A 19515-nucleotide genomic window follows, 5' to 3' on the forward strand; every position below is an offset into this window, starting at 1 on the left:
GAAGCCAGAGAGATAGGAAGGACTAAATGTCCACAGAAATGGTTACAATGCAGGCACACAGAAGGCGTATTGTCCCCAATTTTAATCACTCTCGATAGGCTCGACTGCATAAAGCAGAAGTAGTGATGTGCTGTACAGTAGACACAAGAGCAAATACCACAAGGATAGCCCAAAACAGAGAGGGCTAGTCTATTGCTGCAAGCTGCTCACCCCACACAAGCAGCCGCGGAATATGCCATTTGAAAGGAGACCCAGGCTAACTGCAGGTGTGTCTAGAAAACCCTTGGGAAACTAGTCCAGATCGTTTTAAAAGACATGAAAAAAAATAAGACATGAAAAACAATTTTATCTTCACAATAGTGTAGTGAAGATAAAAATAAACCATGTAAAATGCTCATAAATTTCAAAGACAAGAAGATAAAGGAAAGGAACACCTAAAAACAATTTAAGAAGACAGTGGATTTTAATAGAAATACATCAGTGATGACATTATATGCAGATTACTTGAATGCACCAATGATAGAGTTTGTCAACTTTTGGTAATAAAAAGTCAGACCCGGTTGCAATGCTGGACCGAGTCCCAGCTCTTAACAAGGGAATTCTAATCTCACATAAAGCACACCTACCGGGAGTGGGGTTCGAACCCACGCGGGCACATGCCCATTGGATCTTAAGTCCAACGCCTTAACCACTCGGCCATCCCGGTGGCACATGTAAACCTTCTTGTCAAAATTACTAAATTAGAATTCATAGAATTCCTAGTCCCTAGAAGGTTTTGAATATACCTGGGAAATCTGTGACCAGGCTTTATTTAATGTATGGGGAGGAAACAAGTCCTTATAATGCTTCTTGGGCGGGGGGGGGGGGGGACTAGCAGAAATGTTTATTTTCAGCAATTATTCTAATCACTAATTTGTACCATACATTATAATGGGTGTTAGGGAAAGACTGAAACATCCCTGATCTCACAGACTTGCAGTAAAATGAGAAATATTATGACAGAAAAAGCACATGATGTTACCGGAATACTCACGTTGTCAGATTCAACTCACTTTGCCACCGCTTACGCTCAAGAGAAGACCCTTCTTTTAATGGATTTGGAAAGAAAACCACAAAGGAAAGGGAGTGGAGTAAGAGGTGGAGAAAATGCAGCTGCATGAACTATGTCTCATAACTCTACAAAGGTGGTGTCTACACTGCTCATTACTCATCAGACAACACTGGTTTGCCTGCTGAATCTAAGCCCCCATTCCAAACCCGTGACTCTGACTGTCCAGGTGAGGGTTTCGAGTCTGGAACCAGAGGACAGTTAATACTGAGACAAACTACCCTTACAGTAAGTTTAGAAAACCCTACTGCACACATATGGAGTTTGGAGTTTAACACGTGATACTGGTTTTAATAAGGAAGTATTGTAACCAAGAGTTCTAACTCTCCACTAATGAAATCTCTTTCCTGAGTACCTACTATGAACTAGGCACTGAGTCAGGTGCACATAATCTACTAAGTCAGTAAAACACTCAAACACTTCAGTCAAGGGACTGGATTTAAGAACTCATTAAAGCAGGTTCCAGATGGGCATTTGGGGGGTTGTATTGAAAGTTTGTGATGGCTTCTAGAATCCCTGACAGGTTCCTTTTTCTCCACATTTCTGCCAACACTTGTTAGTTCTTATCTTTCTCGTAATAACCATTCTGACAGGTGTGGGGTGAGAGCTCACCGTGGTTTTGATTTGCATTTCCCTGATGATGAGTGATGATGAGCATCGTTTCATGTGTCTGTTGGCCATCTGGTTGTCTTCTTTGGAAAAATGTCTCTTCAGATCCCCTGCCCACTTTATTTGTTTTTTTTTTATATTAGTTGCATGAGTTCTTTATAATTTTTTTGGATATTCACCCCATATCAGATACATGGTCTGCAAATATTTTCTCCCATTCCATAGGTTGCCTTTTTATTTTGTTGATGGTTTCCTTTGCTGTGCAGAAGATTTTAATTTGATGTAGTCCTACTTGTTTACTTTTGCTTTTGTTGCCTCTATTATTGTGATTCTTAACAAAGAGTAGAAATATCTATAGAGTTTATAAAATATACTCAGAGAGTGTAAATACCTAAATGTGAGAGGTAAAAATCAATAGAAATGTATGTAGAGAAATGTCTTTGTGACCCAGAGGTCAGAGAGGACTTAAACAAAAATTCTAAAAGCACAAACAGTTGGTATAGTTTACTTCATCCAAATCAAAAGTATGTTCAATGAAGGCCACAGTGGAAAAGTCAATGGACAGGCAGAAGATATCTGAAACATTTAACAAAGACAGCTTCATCCATGTTATGTAGTAAGAAGCCATGAAAATCAGCAAAATCAGGCAGAAAATTCAACATAAAATGGGTAAAGAATAGGAACAGGATGCTCATCAAAGCCAAGATAAAGAAGAATCTGAAAAGATTAACAAAGATTTAAAACATTTAATATTATTAGTAATGTATGAAAATGCAAACTAAAATGAGATATTACTCTACCTACGTTGAGTTTGAAGAATTAGAAGCCTGGATGTGTCCATTATTGCAGGTCTGAGGATATCTGAATCCACATGTCCTGCTGATGGAAGTTTATGCTGATGCAGTCACTGTGGAGAGCAGTCTAATAATTTTAATTCAAGATCAATCAAATCCAATGATCCAGACGTTCTGCTCCTAGGTGTATACGATTCTCACTCCTCATCGCCCCCAAAAATCTCAGAAAGGCACAGATCGAGTCATAAGTGGATGTTAATTGCAGCATTATTTTTGGTCCTTCAGAATCAGACTCAGCCTTGACACCATCATTGGTAATAGGTAATAGATGATGAGTAGACAGGTAAGTGTGGTAAAAGCATAATCATGAAAGTTATGAAACTATAAGGTGTAATAGACTAGATGTTCATGTAACAACACTTGTGAACCTTAAAAAGAAAGTTTTTTTTTTTTTTTAAAGATACCTAATAAACTTTTATCCTTCATTCCAGTAATCATTCTGCTCCCTGGTTCTCAAAATCTTACTGTTCCTCTCCACTTTTCTTCTTTCTGTCCTTGTGCATTTATGCCTTCAAACACCCCTAATGCCCTTTCTAGCACAGTTTGGGATAGAGAGAAAGCAAATGCTGTGCTTAATTTTCCATATTATACTCAGGTCCGTCTCTGACTGACTATGATTTTTCATCACTATGGAACCCAAAGGGTTCCTGGAACAGTGGGTGGTGATAGGGAGCCACTATTTATATTGGGATCAAAATACTAAAGAGACTAGAGAAGAATTTTTTATGTCAGATCTCCCCATTTCTCATTTCACCACTGACCATTTCAATCTAATGGGGTTAAGCTAAAGGAATAAATGTCTTGTAGGACATAATCACAACTTCATTTGCAAGCTGCTTGCTACTTCCGATGACTCGTCCTAAATTCTAACACATGCTGACTTGGCTACCACTATCCTTCCTCCAGGACTCCTCGCTGGTGAGGAGCCCATGAATTAGGTGTTTTTTTTCTGCTGTGCTTTTTAAACTTTCCCAAACCCATTCAGGCGATTTGTTTCTTGCTGTACATCTTTGCATGAGCACTGCCTATCTTTCATTTTCAAACCTCAAGAAAGTGTCTTAGGAGTGTTAAAAGCAGGTGTCTGAATGAATCTCACCACGACCAAGTTCCCGACAGGCTGCCGGCATGAGAAAGAATCACTGGAGTGGGTGTCCTGTCTGATGAGATTTCAATTCTCCAGATTCTTCAGCTTCAAAGAGAAAGGAGCCTGTGGGCCGTTTGTCCCCTTGGCAGGGAGAAGAACGTTTGGTACCCTGCCTCCCCCAGGCAGTCAAAAGAAAGTGAGCCCAACCTGTCCGGGGAAGACGGCTTGTCCCTGCTGCCCAGCCCTTCACCGAGGCCAGCGTTGGGGTGCTGGCCCCGCTCACTCCACCTGTGGCTCCCCAGCGCGTGCTCCAGCGACAAGTCCTGGGCTCACCAGTTGGCTCTGGTTCCTACAGGACAATCTTCCTCGAGAGATGAAGGACAGGGCGTCTTACAAGGTCCGAGGCACGAGCCGAGGACAGATGAAGACATTTCCCGGGCGTCTGCTGCAGTCCCCCGCCCCCTCGTGCCTGCAAAGTAACGGGGTTCTGGGCGGGGGGCGCTGGCCTGGCTGTGAAACTGTCCGGCTCCGATACTGTGGATTCTGAGAATCAGGGAGTGTGGAGGGGGAAACTGTGCCTCAGCCAAGGATACGGCCGCAAGGAAAGGAAAACTTGAAGGTTAATTTTAACTAATTCGAGAGTGAAGAGAGCCGCAAGCGCTCGGGTTTCCGTAGTGTAGTGGTTATCACGTTCGCCTAACACGCGAAAGGTCCCCGGTTCGAAACCGGGCGGAAACAAAGTGCCCCTCTTTTCCCATAAATTCTAAATTCTGTTCCAGAAATTTTCTACCTAAATTTGCCTACTTTTCTACCAAGTCTCAAAATGCTCATGGCTCCCTTTGCAGCCCCAAACTTTAAGTTACAGGAATCACCTTTTATAACAAGAGCAGAGCTGGGACTGGCTTCCTCTCCCCATCGGATCGTGTTGCATCCTCTGGCGGGGGTCAGAGAGGATTCTGCGCTGGGCCGCGGGGCTGTTCAGAGCGAAGCGAGGTCCGCATCCGCTTGGGGCAGAAGGGACAGGCAACAGCCCCAAGACGGGAGTGTGGCTGGTGCGTGCAGGGCGGGCCCAGAAGCCGACTGCAGCTGAGGTGCCCGGCGGAGAGTGGTTCCGGGAGGAGGCCGACAGGTCGGGTCCAGCCCACAGGTCGAGTCCAGCCCACAGGTCGAGTCCAGCCCACGGGTCGAGTCCAGCCCACGGGTCGAGTCCAGCCCTGTTAGGCCACTGTCGAAGGACTCCGGCCTTCACGCTGATAAAGCAGGAGGACGCTGGATTTCAAGCCGTGAAGTGACTCCACAGGCCTTACCTTTTTTAGAAGGACCCTCTGCCGGCTCTGTGGAGAATGTGTTGTGTGGAGAGAAGGTCGGAAGCAAGGAGATCTGTGAAGTCCCTTCCATCGAGCTGCATGTCAGAGAGAACCGTGGCTTGGACAGGTGAAAAGTAGCTACAGTCTAGCTATACTTTAAAGAGAGAGCAAAAGAAATTCCTAAGAAAATGGATGTGAAGAGTGAAAAAAGTGGAACCAGTGATGGATTTGAGGGTTTTCCTCAGGAAGGATGGAGTTGCCATCGACTGAAATGGGGAAGACTGGATGGAACAGCATTATTGGGGCGAGTGGGAGTTCTGTTTTAGACACAGGCTAACGTGTGGATGCCTGTCAACACTCAGGGTGATGCTAAGAGATCAGTTGAGCATACAAGCCCAGAGTTCAGTGGAGCGGGTTAGATGACAGATCCAAGTTTCTGAGTTGTTGTCATTATTCAACCATAGAACAGATGAAATCACCAAGAAATGAGTGTTTATAAAGAAGAGGTCCAAGGACCAAACCCTGAGACATCCCATTATAGAAAAGGGTGCGTGAGAAGAGGGGAAACAAAGGGTATTAAGAAGCAGCCAGGGAGGTAGAAATGCAACCAGGACAGCAGTGTCTTGAAAGTCAAAGAAAATATTTTAAGAAGGATGAGGTGCCTATGGCCCCTGAGAAGTCAAGGACTTAGCAGTGGTGATTAATTTTAGACATTTAGAGGTCATTGGTGATCTTGACAAGAAGGTTCCATGAAGTGGTGGTGCCAAAAACCCCGGATGTAGCGGTTTTGAAGACTGGGAGGAGAGAAACTGCAGACCGTATGTCTGTATAGTTCTGTACAGATTTTATAAAAAGCCATCTGACAAATAGGTCAGTAGCTAGAGGAAAATCTTGGGGCCAAGAGAAGCCTTTTTAAGACAGGAGTCGAATAGCATATTTGAACATTTGTGAGAATAATCCAGTAGTCAGGAGATTGCTCTAGTCAATGCAGATAAAACTCTCTGTAAGTCATTAGAAATTCACTGACAGGAGTGAAAATTCCTTTCCTGAGGAGACTGAAGAATTTTCCAAAATTCTATGATTGCAACATGTCACAAATAGATATTGACTCCCTGTTTCTCTTCTCTGTTATTTTCCCTTTTCAGGACAAAGATACGTGAAGACTGGTTCTGGAACTATGCTAAAATTCAAAATAGTTGAAGGAATCCTGAGATGTCCACTATGGTACCAGACTTGGCAACCCCCCAGCTTGTCATGTCTTCAGTCTCATTTAATAGACACTGCTCCATCATCAGCCTGCATTCACAGAAGTGCTGTATGCTCTTTGAGCCGTATTTTCTAACACGTAATGTGGACACCCAACTTCCAGCCACATATGATTGGGCCAAGTTCTCAAAGGCAGCCCAGCCCAGGGGCTGGCAAGTGACCTAGGAAGAGACCTATAACCTGATCCTCACTAAAAATCTCTGCCCCAAAAGTGACTCAACTATTTAGATGGAGGGGGTCACATGGATTTTTTTAGGAGGGAATTTAACAATGTTAATCTATTTAGCTCACTAGTCTGTGGTTAACTAATATAGGTTAGGATTGACCAGACTGTTTATGTCCCAGCTGGGTTGACTCACATGTGTGGTGAGCAACAGACAATCAGCCAATCTCCATACATTTCATATCCTCCAGCATGCTAAACCCAGGCAAGTTCTCAAGACAATAGTTCAGGGCAAAAGCAACCAGGAAAAACAAATCCCTTCTGGAACTAAGAAGCAATTATAGCAAGGTTGTAGGATACAAGGTTAATATACAAAAGTCAATCACTTTCCTATTTATCAACAATGAAAAACTGGAATTTGAAATTAAAAACACAATGTGAGGGGTGCCCGGGTAGCTCAGTTGGTTAGGTGGCTGCTTTCAAATCGGATCATGATCTCTGATCTCAGGGTCCTGGGATCAAGCTCCACATCGGGCTCCCTGCTCGGGGTGAGAGGGGAGCCTCTTTTCCTTCTCTCTCTGCCGCTCCCCCTGCTTGTGCTCTCTCTGTCAGGTAAATAAATAAAATCTTTAAAATTAAAAAAAAAATAAAAACATAATGTGATTTACATTAGCACCCCCCAGACGAAATCCCTAGGTACAAATCTAACAAAATTTGTATAAAATCTATTATGTGAAGAAAACTATAAAACTTTGATGAAAGAAATCAAAGAAGCACTAAATAGAGAGATATTCCATGTTCATGGATAGACTCAACATTGACAATATGTCAGTTCTTCCCAGCTTGATCTATTGATTCAACACAATCCCAACCAAAATCTAAGCAAATTGTTTTGTGAATATTAGCAAGTTGATATTCTAAAGTTTATATGGAGAAGCAAAAGACCCAGAATTGTCACCACAATATTAGAAGAGAAGAATAATTTGGAGGACTGACAGTACCTGACTTCAAGACTATGGTATATCCACACAACGGAATATTATATAGCACGAAAAAGAAATGAGCTACCAAGCCATGGAGAAATATGGAGGAAACATAAATGGATATTACTAAGTGAAAAGTCAATCTGAAAAGGCTGTATACTGTATGACTCAACTATATGACATTTGGAAAAGACAAATGTAAAAAGATCAGAGGTTGTCAGGGATTAGGAGGGATAGAGGGATGAACAGGCAGAGTGTAGAGGATTTTTAGGGCAATGAAACTATTCTGTGTGATACTATAACGGTAGACATATATCATATATTTGGCAAAACCTATAGAATGTACAAGAGTGAACCCAGATGCAAACTATGGACTTTGGGTGATAATGACATGTCAGTGTGGGTTCATCAGTTGTAACAAATGTACCATTCTGATTCAGGATATTGACAGTGGGGGAGGTTGTGTGTGTGGTGCCGTAGGGGGTATATGAGAACTTCCCACTCAATTTTGCTATGGACCTAAAACTGCTATAAAAAAATAAAGACTACTTAAAAAACAAAAAACTAAACAGCAACCAAAACAAGCAAGCAGAAAGAGCAAAGGGCATATTCAAGAATCTTCTTTGTCAACTTTGCTAATATCCCATCAGCCTCCATAAGTCACTGTGCTCAGCCAAGAGAGAGTGGGAAGGCACTACAAGGTCACATGAAAAACAACATGAATGAAAGGAAGGGGGAAGAATTGGGGTTATTCATGTAATAAGCCCACTATAGCAGTTAATTATTTCTAGTTCATCTGATGCAAAAAGATCAAAATAAAAATCACCTTTTTTATTACCCGGTTATGTGCTCCATATATTCCAGCTTCTTACCCTAACTCCACCATCACCCACACCATGATCACGACCCATCCCCACCAGTTACACCATTCCTAAGCCTCACCCATCCCTCAACATGTCCTTAACTCCATCTCTGCTACTCATCTCATCACTGAACTACAAGCTAAAGGTGTCTAAGATGGACTGAGAGGCTCATAGATAAAATCGGTTGTATTATATATTACTTGAATATTAAAATAAATAAATAGATAGGAAAGGGAGGGAAGAGGGAGGGAGGGAGGGAGGAAGGAAGGAAGAGATTTTGCCTTTAGGTCAAAGTAAAATGCTGAGAAAATAAACTAATCACAAACTTAGAAAAAGACTGAGTATTCTGTAGCCATATCAACAGCCACCAGAACCGATTTGAAACCAATTCAGTCTATCAGTGATAATTGTTTTCAAGGCAAGGAATCACTGTCAACCCTGCCTTCTGAAGATCAGCCAGTCAGAGATACATTCATGTCAAGAAACAGGCCCTTGAGTGCCAACCAAAAACAGCAGTCTCTCCCCAAAATCACACTTCCACAGTGTGGAAGATCAACCCACTCAGCCCCCCAAAGTTCTCGCTTCCCTGAGCCCCCTGCCCCAAAAAACATCATCCCTTGGCTCTCTCAAAGGACCACTTCCTGTCCAGCCTAGCTCTCTCCCTAAGTGAGCTTTGGCTCCATATTTCAAGTATTGGGTGATGATTTCATCATCCTTTAAAAATGCCCCTTTATTCAAATCTGAAACATCTGCCCTTCATTTTTTGCTGGGATTATATTTTTTTATTCACGTCTCATTTCTGATATTCTTGCGTATCCTATACAATAATGTGGCCTTTCCAACATATTGCCTTGTCACAAATAGAGACTCGGGCAGGCGTTAGTCCTTTATACAGGTGTATTGTATTAATCAGACGCAGCAAGCAAAATGCCGGCATTTGAAAACACACTGATGGAAAGGCTTCATACACTCACTCCACAAATATTTACTGAATGCCTATCTTAGGTTCAAAACCGTTATTGGTCTTAGAGATCCAGAAAAAACAAAAACAAAAACACAACTGTCTTTGTAGAAAGAAATTCTGGTGGGAGCAAACCAATAACTTTTTAAAAAAGAAAAGGAAAGGAAGGTACACATTGTGTCCGATTTGAGTTTTTTAACAATAAGAAATATCAACTTCAATGGTGTTGAGAGGCAGCGGGAAGACGAGGAGCCGATCAGGTACGTGAAGCACCGAAGGGCCAGAGGAGACTCGGGGGCTGGACTCTGGGAACCCGACAAGGACGCGTGGCGCCCTGGGGGGGGGGGGCCAGTGGCCACCAGACTCCCGTGTCACCTCCAGTCCCACCCCTACTCTGGTACCTCGTTTTCTTTACTCAGATTTCTATCTGAAGGCGTTAAGCCACTTTTTCTCAAGTTGTTGCTTCTTTTTCTCTCTTTCCCTCCACCCCTGCCTCGGAGAGCGGGGGACAGAGAAGGCAGGTGTCACTGTTGAGGACTAAGAAATTAAGTCCACATTGAATCTCAGTTGTACATTGGAGAGGCTATTTCCAATGCCTGAGGTGACTGCAGCAAACTTAATTTTTTTAAACACAAGAACGAATGCCTTTCTTGGACTGTCTGTGGATCAAACCCACAACCGTCAGTGTTGTTAACGTTACCTTCTACCCACCTGAGCTAACAGCCACCTGGCCAGACCCTCTTTTTACTTAAAAAAGTAAAAAGTTGCGGCGCCTGGGTGGCTCGGTCGGCTGAGTGTCTGATTTGGCTCAGGTCATGATCCCAGGGTCCTGGGATGGAGCCCCGCATCGCGCCCCACATCCAGCCCCGTGTCCAGCCCCACATCCGGCTCCATGGGGAGTCTGCTTCTCCCTCTCCCTCTGCCCCTGCTCATGCTCTTTCTCTCTCTCTCTCACACTCGCTCACTCTCTCTCTCAAATAAATAAATAAAATCTTAAAAAAATAAAAAAGTAAAAAGTAAAAAGTTTGTTGGCCTTCTTGTGTTTCTTTAAAACTAAGGGAAATCCTTCTCCTCTCCAAAGGAGACTTTTAAAGAGTGGTGAGACATGGGGCCATGATAAGGAGCAGAAAGAGGGGAGACTAGGAAGCAGACAGGGTGAGATCAGGACAGAGACAGATGCTCAAGAAGACGGAAGAGCAAAAAAAGAAAAAAGAAGAAGAAGAAGAAGACAGAAGAGCTGAGGGGGGCCGAGGGGCCGGGGCTGAGGACAGGCGAGGCCCAGGGAGAGGAAACCAGAGCGAGTGGGCAGGGTCAGGTCCCGGGGTGCCATCTGAAGGGCAGAATAAGGCCTAGAAAGGGGGAGGCTGGGGCACAGAGGGGCAGCGAGCGAGCGAGAAACTGGATCGGCAGGTGCCACGTCAGCAGGCGTCCCTGCCCCGCTGCGGTGGTTCCCACAGACGCTTGGCCTGGCCCGGGAGAGGCATCTGGAAAGAAACCTGAGCTCCTGGTGAAAGGCTATAAGTCTGAAGCCCAGTCCTAGGAACCTGACAAAGGGCCTCAGCGCGTGGGGTGAACAGAGCGCAGAGAGGCGAGCGCAGACCAGGGGACAGCATGGCCGGCAGGCCTGCCCTGTGGCTGGGCCTCCTGCTCCCGCTTTCTCTCGGGGGCTCCTCAGCTCCAGGTAGGAAGACACTGAGGGTCAGGCAGGGGCTCCCCGGGGGGCCTGGCCTGACTCCTTCCCCTCTGCGTCCCACAGCCTCCCTCCTGAGGCGCCTGAGGGAGCACATTCAGCGGTTTCAAGAGAGCTCGGGCCTGAGCCTGACTTTAGGCCCAGGTGCTGGGGCCCTCCCAAAACAAGGGTGGCTGGGGCAGCCACTGGACCCCTTCAACACGTCTGACAGGCGATCCTTCCTGCAGGTGAGGCCAGGAGAAGGGGAGCCCCCAGTCCCCGCATCGCTGAGCCCCACAAGCTCATCCTCTGCCCACTGTCAGCGTCCCCGGGGCCCTTAGCTGTGCCCTTGGTCCCCCGGCTCCCTCTCTGCCCTCTGCCTCCCCATTCTGTCCCTCCGGCGCTGTCCTTCAGACCGAGCATCAAATCCACCACCAACATGTAGGGTCTCAGTACGCAGCAGACGTCGGGACCTGCCTCACAACAGAAACCTGAAGAGCTCTAATGAATGAATGAACAAATTCACCAGATTTCACACCTACTCTGCCCAGTCTGCAGAGGTCAGCTCACCTAGGTCCCACTTGCAAATCGATCTGCATTTCTTACTTATTCTATGGTCCTCATTTCAATATGCTAGCCCTACCCTTGACCCTGGGGACACAGGACCGAAAAGCTGGCAAACTTTCGGCTCTTACAGATCTTACATTCTAGCTGAAGAGACAAACAGGAGAGAAGAGAACACATAAATAAACAAGCCTATTTCACATACTACCAAATATATAAAGACAGACCCATAAGGGAGGGAGACCTCAACAAACCGGGAAGAGAGGAGAGGTCAGGACTCTCAACCCCACTTCTCGCCCACCCCGCCTGTTAGCGGTACTGGGTGAATGACCAGCACTGGGCCAGCCAGCGTGGACCCGTGTTCCTGCACCTGGGGGGCGAGAGCCGCCTCGGGGCTGGCTCAGTGACGACAGGTAAGAAGCAAGGTGGGGGGGGAGACACAGCTGGGAAGCTGGCGGGGGGCAGGGAGGGGAGCTGCGCCTTACGGTGCTGGGACGGGGGCAGCTTGCATCCCCCCCAACCATATACTCTTCACAGGGCACCCTGCAGCCCTGGCCCCAGCCTGGGGGGCCCTGGTGATAGGCCTGGAACACAGGTTTTACGGCCTGAGTATACCTGCCGGGGGCCTGGACGTGGCCCAGCTCGGCTTCCTGTCCAGCCGGCATGCGTGAGTGAGGGCCGGGAAGTTGTCTGGGGCCGTGGGCCTGAGGAGGTCTGTATCTCCGCCTCCCTGTGTTGTGGTGGTGGTCCTGTGCCGCCTGAAGTGGGCCCCTGGGTCTCTGGTTCATGTTTTCTTCGCTTTTTCAGTGTCTCATGCTTTCTCTCTCCATATCTGGGTTTCTGTCCCCCCCCCCCCCGCCCCTTTCTTCCTCTCAGGCCATATTTGCACCTCTTTCTGTCTCACGGCAGCCTGCTGGTCCAGACGCCCACGTCTGGTCCCTGGAGGACACAGCCTCCCCACCCACTGGTCTTCCGCCCCCAGCCCTTCAGTTACTGTACAGATGCAGCCGAGGGGTGGGCTGAGCACACACCAGCTCACCACCCCCCTCGCTCACGTCTCTCACATGCCTCTCATCTCACTTAGAGGACACGGGGCCCTTGGGCTCTGGGTCCGCAGCGAACCCTCCGCCCTCCACTTTCTCACACTCCCTGGCCTCCAGCTACCCAGAGATCCCTGCTGTTGCCCAGACTTCGAGCGCAGGGCTGCCTGGAGCCTTTCAACTTCCCTCTGCAGGGACTGGGTCTCCCCCACATATTTGTAGGGCTCCTTCCCTCCCACCCTTGCCCCCCCCCCCGGTTAACAGCCCCTCTGGTCCCCGGGGGTCCTTCACCTGCTCCGCCGTTCCGCGCAGGACTGAGCTCTCCCTCTCCCACCGGGCGGCTCTCTGCCTCCCTCGTGCCTCCCTCCCCATCTCCACCTCTAGCTCTTTGCCTCTGTGCTTCTTTCTCTCTGTCTCTCCATCTTTCACAAGCTAAACCGGTTTCTAGCTGCAGGAGGATGGCGCTAACCGTTTCAGAAAGTCCGGGAAGAAAGAAAAGACTTGGGATGGAAAAGGGATGCTAGACGCACCCCAACGTCTCTCTCTGTAACTGTGTCTGTCTTTCCTCCGGTGGCTTCTGCCCCGCCCCCAGCCTAGGGCCCCTCCTCTCCAAGCAGCTCTCCTTTTCTGCCCCCAGCCCTTCGCGGGACTTGTCAGCTTTCCGCTTAAAATGCCTCAGAGATTTTTCCTCCCGCATGTTGCCCGGAGGAAGGAGGGTGGAGGCCTTCTGGGGGGGGCCTCCCCTGGCGCAGGTGAGCACTTGCTGAGATGGACGCGGGGCGCGGGGAGCCCTCACGCCGACCCCGTGAGAAGAGCCAGACCGCCCCCGTCACGTCTCTGGGTCCCCGCCCGCGCAGGGGGGGAATCTCCAGGGACTCCTGGCCAGGAGGGCCCACCGAGCCTCCCCTCGGCCCCCCAGGCTGGCGGACGTGGCCTCTGCCCGCCTGGCACTCGCCCGCCTCTTCAACGTCTCCACTTCCAGCCCCTGGATCTGCTTCGGAGGCTCGTACGCCGGCTCCCTGGCTGCCTGGGCCAGGCTGAAGGTCCCCGGGACCCTCGCGGCGGGCTGGGGGGGGGGGGGCCCATCTCAGAGGACAGGTGTAGCCCGTCCCCCCTCGTCCCCCCCGCACCCTCCCCTCCCCCCAGAAGAGCTGTCCAAGAGCTGTCTTCACCAGAGTCCGCGAGTAGAGGGCAGGGTAGGCGGGAGCGACACGGGAGCGGGAAGCGTGGCGTCCCGGGTCCCCCCGCCCGCAGGCTGACGGCTGTCCTCCCTCAGTTCCCCCACCTCATTTTCGCCTCTGTCGCCTCCTCCGCTCCGGTGCGGGCCGTGCTGGATTTCTCCGAGTATAACGAGGTCAGCGCGGCGGGCGGCGGGTGCGGGAGGGGTCCTCAGCGCGGGGAGCCCCCTGATTCCTTCTCCTGCCGCCCCACTGCAGGTGGTGTCCAGAAGCCTAAGGAGCACGGCTGTCGGCGGGTCTCCGGAGGTAGGAGATGGGGCCAGTCCGAGCGGGTAGGGGGACAGGAGGTCTTGGAAGGTGGGGGCCAGAGGGTGACGCTTGCAAGGGGGCGGGGTCTGAGGGAGGTCGGAGACCCGGAAGGTGGGTGGACTTTAGAACGCGGGAACTCAGAGATGTGGGGCGGGCACCGAAAAGCGGGGCGTCCTAGCAGGGGCGGGGCTGATGCGGGCGGGCCTGGGGGGCGACCCTACCAGGAGGGAGAGGCTCAGCGGGGCGGGGGGGTTGGGGGGGCGAGTCTACCAGGAGGGAGAGGCTCAGCGGGGCGGGGGGGTTGGGGGGCGAGCCTACCAGGAGGGAGAGGCTCAGCGGGGCGGGGGGTTGGGGGGGCGAGCCTACCAGGAGGGAGAGGCTCAGCGGGGCGGGGGTTTGAGGGGCGACCCTACCAGCAGGGAGAGGCTCAGCGGGGCGGGGGGTGACCCTACCAGGGGGGTGAGGCTCCGCGCGGGGCGGGGGGGTTGGGGGGGGCGAGCCTACCAGGAGGGAGAGGCTCAGCGGGGCGGGGGGCGACCCTACCAGGGGGGTGAGGCTCCGCGAGGGGCGGGGGGTTTGGGAGGCGACCCTACCAGGAGGGAGAGGCTCAGCGGGGCGGGCCCGGGGAGACGGCCGCTCCCAGAAAGTGGAGCGCTCGGGAACGACGCGGGTCCTGGGCAAGGAAAGGCGAGGCCCAGGCCCGAGTCTTCAGCAGCGCGGTCCCGCGCTCCCCGCAGTGCCTGGCGGCGGCGTCCGCAGCCTTCGCGGAAGTGGAGCGGCGCCTGCGCGCGGGCCGGGGGGCTCGCGCGGCGCTGCGGGCGGAGCTGGGCGCCTGCTCGTCGCTGGGCCGCACCGAGGACCAGGCGGAGCTGCTGGGGGCGCTGCAGGCCCTGGTGGGGGGCGTGGTGCAGTATGACGCGCAGGCGGGAGTGCCCCTGAGCGTGCAACGGCTCTGCGGACTCCTCCTCGAAGGCCGGAGCAACGGCAGCCGCTCTGCGCCCTACCACGGGCTCCGGCGGGCAGTGCAGGTGAGCGGCCCGGCGCGCGGCTTGGTGCGGGGGAGGGGGGTCACCCGGCAGGGGTTCCTGCTCCTCTGCTTGACCTTGGGCCAGCGTGAACCCTTCTGAGCCGTAGTTTCCTCATCTGTGAAATAGGGGTGACACCTCTGGGCCCTCAGGGAGGTGCAGTGAAGTCGGTCAAGAGAAGCACGCAGTTTGCAGGTGTTAGCGACTGTGACTGTTACCTCTTTTGCCCATCTTGTTCTGTCCATTTCCCTAGGCCTGCAACAGAGTCTAGCGCAGAGCAAATGCGTAGCAAATGCGTAGCATAGCAAATAGCGTTTACAGAAGGAAGGAGGAAATGTAGCCCTCCGGACAGAGTTCGCCCTGGAGCCGGGGATTCCAGCCCCGGCATCCGCAGTTACAAACAGCTGTTACTTCTCCAGCCCTGTCTGGACCAAATGCTGTACGAAGGGCTTCACATATATTAGTTCATTGAATCCTCGCAATAGTTCTAGGAGACAGGCACTATTTTTATCCCCACTTACAGATGAGGAAACGGGCCCAAGAGATGATCACTTGCCCAGGGTCTCACAGCTGTCCAGTACCTGTAACCCACAGGGACCCATGCACCCACTCGCTCTGACCCCTGACTCCCAGAGCTCTGCAGCTCTTCTGACTTCTGACCTTTGACTTGCAAGGACCTATGTATGCTTTCAGGCCCTGGGCCCTGACTTGCCGGGGGGACAGGAGGAATTTATGTATGTATGTGTATTGTCCCCTAGGTTGTCATGCACAGCCTGGGCCAGAGGTGTCTAAGCTTTTCCCGAGCCGAGACAGTGGCACAACTGAAGGTCACAGACCCCCACGTGTCCAGTGTGGGTGACCGGCAGTGGTTGTACCAGACTTGTACAGAGTTCGGCTTCTGTGAGTGACCAGCCCCACCCTCACCCCCAAAACAGACATTCTGTGCTGTGCCCAGACGAGCTGTCTCATGGGGGTCTGGACTGGTTATCATTTCGCTTGGACAACTGGCCAGACTCCTGGGCCTTGTTTAGCCTGTGGGGGTGGGGCTGGAGGGTAGACACTCCACTAGAGTGTGCCTGTGCCCGGCACCCTCACATACCTTCTCTCACACACAGCCCTCCAGGTGGGTGATCATCCCTCCAATCTACGCTTCGTCCGTGTCCCTGTCCCAGGAAGGGCCCTACCGGGCTCCCTAGTTACCGTCTAGAAACCCTGGCAGTGTTTCTCATGCCTCCTTCCCTTTGTCCCCACAGCCTGTCCGTCCCTGAGCCCTGCCCGCTCTTCACCTCAACCCCTCTCTATTCCCAGCTCTGCTGTCCCCGTGGAGGCCCCCAGCCCCTCCTGCCTCCATCCCTGACCGAGCCTCCTCTCTGGTCTCCAGGCCTTCTTTTCACCCATACAATCCAATTTCCTCACCGAGTCGAGAGAGATCTTTCTAAATACGACCTTGTCCCTTCTCTACTCAAAACCCATGGCTCCGCAGTGACCCTAGGGTAGGGTTGCCCAATAAAATACGGGATGCCCAGTTACATTTGAATTTCAGATAAACATTTTTTTTTAGTGCATGTCCCAAGTATTGCATGGGACATACTTACACTAAAAAAGTGTTTATTTGTCTAAAATTCAAATGTAACTGGACATCCTGTAATTTTATTTGCTAAATCTGGGTACACTACCCCAGAGTTCAGATCCTTTCCACATCGCCTGAAGGCAATGAAGATATGGTTTAAAGCAAAGTGTTCAGATTCTAACTTCACGGTTTCATAGCTATGTGATCTTGTGCAAACTTGGGCAAATAACCTAAGCTCTCCCTCTGTGCCTTAGTTTCCACATCTGTAAAATGGGAATAACAATAGTGCTTCTCTCATAAGGTTATTTCCAGGATTAAGGGAGGTAATATATGTCACATGCTAAGAATAACACTGGTACATAGCAGGTACTCCTTAAGTACTTACTATTATTATTATTATTATTACTACAAGACTTTACATATTTTGACCCCCCAATATTACCAGTTTTCCTGACACCTCAGGAACTTTGCCCATACTGTTCACTTGTCCTGGATTACTCATTTTCCTCTCGTCACACAGTTCACTCATCTTCAAGTCTCAATACAAGATGCCTCCTCCTCAGGAAGCCTTACCTGATTGCTGGAGCTAAGTCTGCCTCCTGGCCTCCCCTTCTGCCCCCTCCACAGCTCTGCGTTTTTCTCCCTAGCGCTTCCCACAGTCTCATCATACAGACCTTATTGCTCATCTTCCCCTCTGCACTGAGCCCTGTCACCGCAGAGCCTGGGGCTATCTCAGTTGCTACTGGGCTCCCAATATGGTTCATGAGGCAACCGAGCATACAGGAGGTGCTCAATGAATGGTGGAGAAAGGAATGAGTGAGTGTAAGGCTAAGGGAGTTAGACGTAGGCTGAAGGCTCAGGGGAGCTAGGGATTTTTAAGCGAGGGAGACGTGGTCCAGCTTGTGCTTCACGCTCCTATGTCCCCTTGTCTCTCTAGCTGAGTACACATGCTGTCTCCCCTCTTTATGGGGCTTTCTCTTTTCTGTCTTTGCTTGGCTCACTCTTCCTAATTCCTGAAGGTTTTAGCCCTGGCAGGATGCTTTCCTGGAGCCTGTCATGCTTCCTCTGGGATTCCTTCTACCCCAGGCCTTGTCCATCACAGACACGACCTCCTGGGCGGTCACCATCTGAGGGCGGGGGTGTCTCTCTGACGGGACCGTGAACTTACTGAAGGGAGGGTATGGAGCAGTTTTGGTCATCACCAGGGAAAGCTCTGTAAATGATTATTAAAGGGGAGGGCTGTAGGCCCCACACTGATAGATATCTCCCTCCACAGATGTCACCTGTGAGGACCCCAGATGCCCTTTCTCCCAGCTCCCAGCGCTGCCCTCCCAGCTGGAGCTATGTGAGCAGGTGTTCGGGCTCTCAACCTCATCCATCGCGCAGGCGGTGGCCCAGACCAACTCCTACTATGGTGGCCAGACCCCGGGGGCCACCCAGGTGCTGTTCACTAATGGTGAGCCTGCCATCAGATCCTGCCTCCTAGATCTCCACCTAGCCCGGGGGCAGCACACCATTCTTCCCTTTCTTACCAGGGGACACAGACCCCTGGCACGTGCTGAGCGTAACACAAGCCTCGGGACCCTCGGAGTCAGCCCTTCTCATCCCTGGTGCCTCCCACTGCATGGACATGGCACCCAAGAGGCCCTCAGACTCCCCCAGCCTCCGCCTAGGGCGCCAGGTAAGAGAGCAGAGGCTCGGGTGATTAGCATGTCATTTGCATATCGATTTGCATGTACCTGCCCTCTGCTAGGCCGGAGTCTGACCTTCACAGTTGTCCGCACCTCTTGGCAGAGCATCTTCCAGCAGCTGCAGACCTGGCTCGGGCCGGCAAAGGAGAGCCAGGAGAGCCGGGGGAGCAGGGGCGGCTGAGGGGCCCGTACCCTTGCCACTCCCTGCACGGCCACCTCAGTCCTGGACGTCGTCACGGGACGGGAGAAAGCAGCTCGTGTTGAATGAGGAAATTTCCGGGAAGTGGGCTTCAGCACCTGTTTCCACAAACGTCCTCACTCCTGACTGAACATGTGTTGTGTAACCAAGAGTTGGATAAATATAAGCGGAGAATCATTCTCGTTGTGAATACTGGTATTTTTATTTTATTTTTTAGAGAGCATTTTATTAATCATTTCATGGCTATCCTTTTTTATTGTTTAAAGTATCTTCTGTAAAGTTGCTTTGTGTCTTAGAATTCTGGAACGATCTCACATCAATTTATTTTTTTCCTACTTTCAGAAACACAGCAGTCTTGGTAGGAGTCAGCTTCTCTGTCAGTCTGTTCCGGCTGCTGTGAGAAGACACACTGTAGATGGGGTGGCTCATGGCCCGCTGCTAGGCATTTCTCACGGTTCTGGAAACCGGGAAGTGTGGGATCAAGGCCCCAGAAAATCAGGTGTCTCGTGAGACCTCGCTCCCTGGTTCACACTCAGCTGTCTTCTCAGTGTCCCCCGCACGGCAGAAGGAATATTGGTATTTTAAATGCCAAATGTCAGAGCAATGTGCCCCGGCCCAAGTCCTGCTCAGACCCTGCTCAGACCTCAGACCCTGAGCTGTCCCTGCTTCTCACAGTTCCTTCTCTCTCTCTCTCAGTCTGCCTTCCTAAGCCTTCACTCAGCATCACTTCCCACCACCAGACGCTACCCTGACATCCTGATAGGGACGCCCCGGGTTTTGGGAGGGCAGGAAGTAGCAAGTCAGGGGGACAGCGTCTCTGGGGAGCTGGGAAGGGCAGAAGTAAAGACAAGTCAGGATGAGAGAAGGGGTGAGGGAAACCACAGGCCACACTCCTGTGAGGAAGTCCCTCCTTGCCTATCTTGACTCCAAACCCTGAGGACGAACTCTTTTTTTCCTGCCTAGAGCTACCCCAGCCCTGTTCAGCAGGTGCTACCCTGTCCCCCTTACTGACCTTGAACCATAGCCCCTCCTGCCGGGGCCTAGCCTCAGTGCCTCCCTTTATGTGTTCAGC

At 50.7% G+C, this 19515-nt stretch overlaps 1 protein-coding gene and 2 non-coding genes across 3 annotated transcripts; 2 read left to right on the forward strand and 1 right to left on the reverse strand.

Moving 5' to 3' along the window:
• Positions 1-623: 623 nt before the first annotated feature.
• On the reverse strand, positions 624-706 carry TRNAL-UAA (transfer RNA leucine (anticodon UAA)). Its single transcript has one exon. It is a non-coding gene; the product is annotated as a tRNA-Leu (tRNA).
• Positions 707-4320: 3614 nt separating this feature from the next.
• On the forward strand, positions 4321-4393 carry TRNAV-AAC (transfer RNA valine (anticodon AAC)). Its single transcript has one exon. It is a non-coding gene; the product is annotated as a tRNA-Val (tRNA).
• Positions 4394-10809: 6416 nt separating this feature from the next.
• Positions 10810-18425, forward strand: PRSS16 (serine protease 16). The gene is made up of 12 exons (XM_028091751.1): positions 10810-10879; positions 10955-11115; positions 11745-11844; positions 11969-12098; positions 13391-13514; positions 13748-13825; positions 13908-13955; positions 14696-14986; positions 15742-15883; positions 17830-18009; positions 18089-18234; positions 18348-18425. The coding sequence occupies exons 1-12, from the start codon at positions 10810-10812 to the stop codon at positions 18423-18425; spliced, it is 1548 nt and encodes a 515-aa protein (XP_027947552.1).
• The last annotated feature ends 1090 nt before the right edge of the window (positions 18426-19515 follow it).

This window comes from Eumetopias jubatus, unplaced genomic scaffold, assembly GCF_037043125.1.
Source record: "Eumetopias jubatus isolate StellerSeaLion01/CBP00866 unplaced genomic scaffold, mEumJub1_p1.0 scaffold_6, whole genome shotgun sequence".
Taxonomy (NCBI): Eukaryota; Metazoa; Chordata; class Mammalia; order Carnivora; family Otariidae; genus Eumetopias; species Eumetopias jubatus.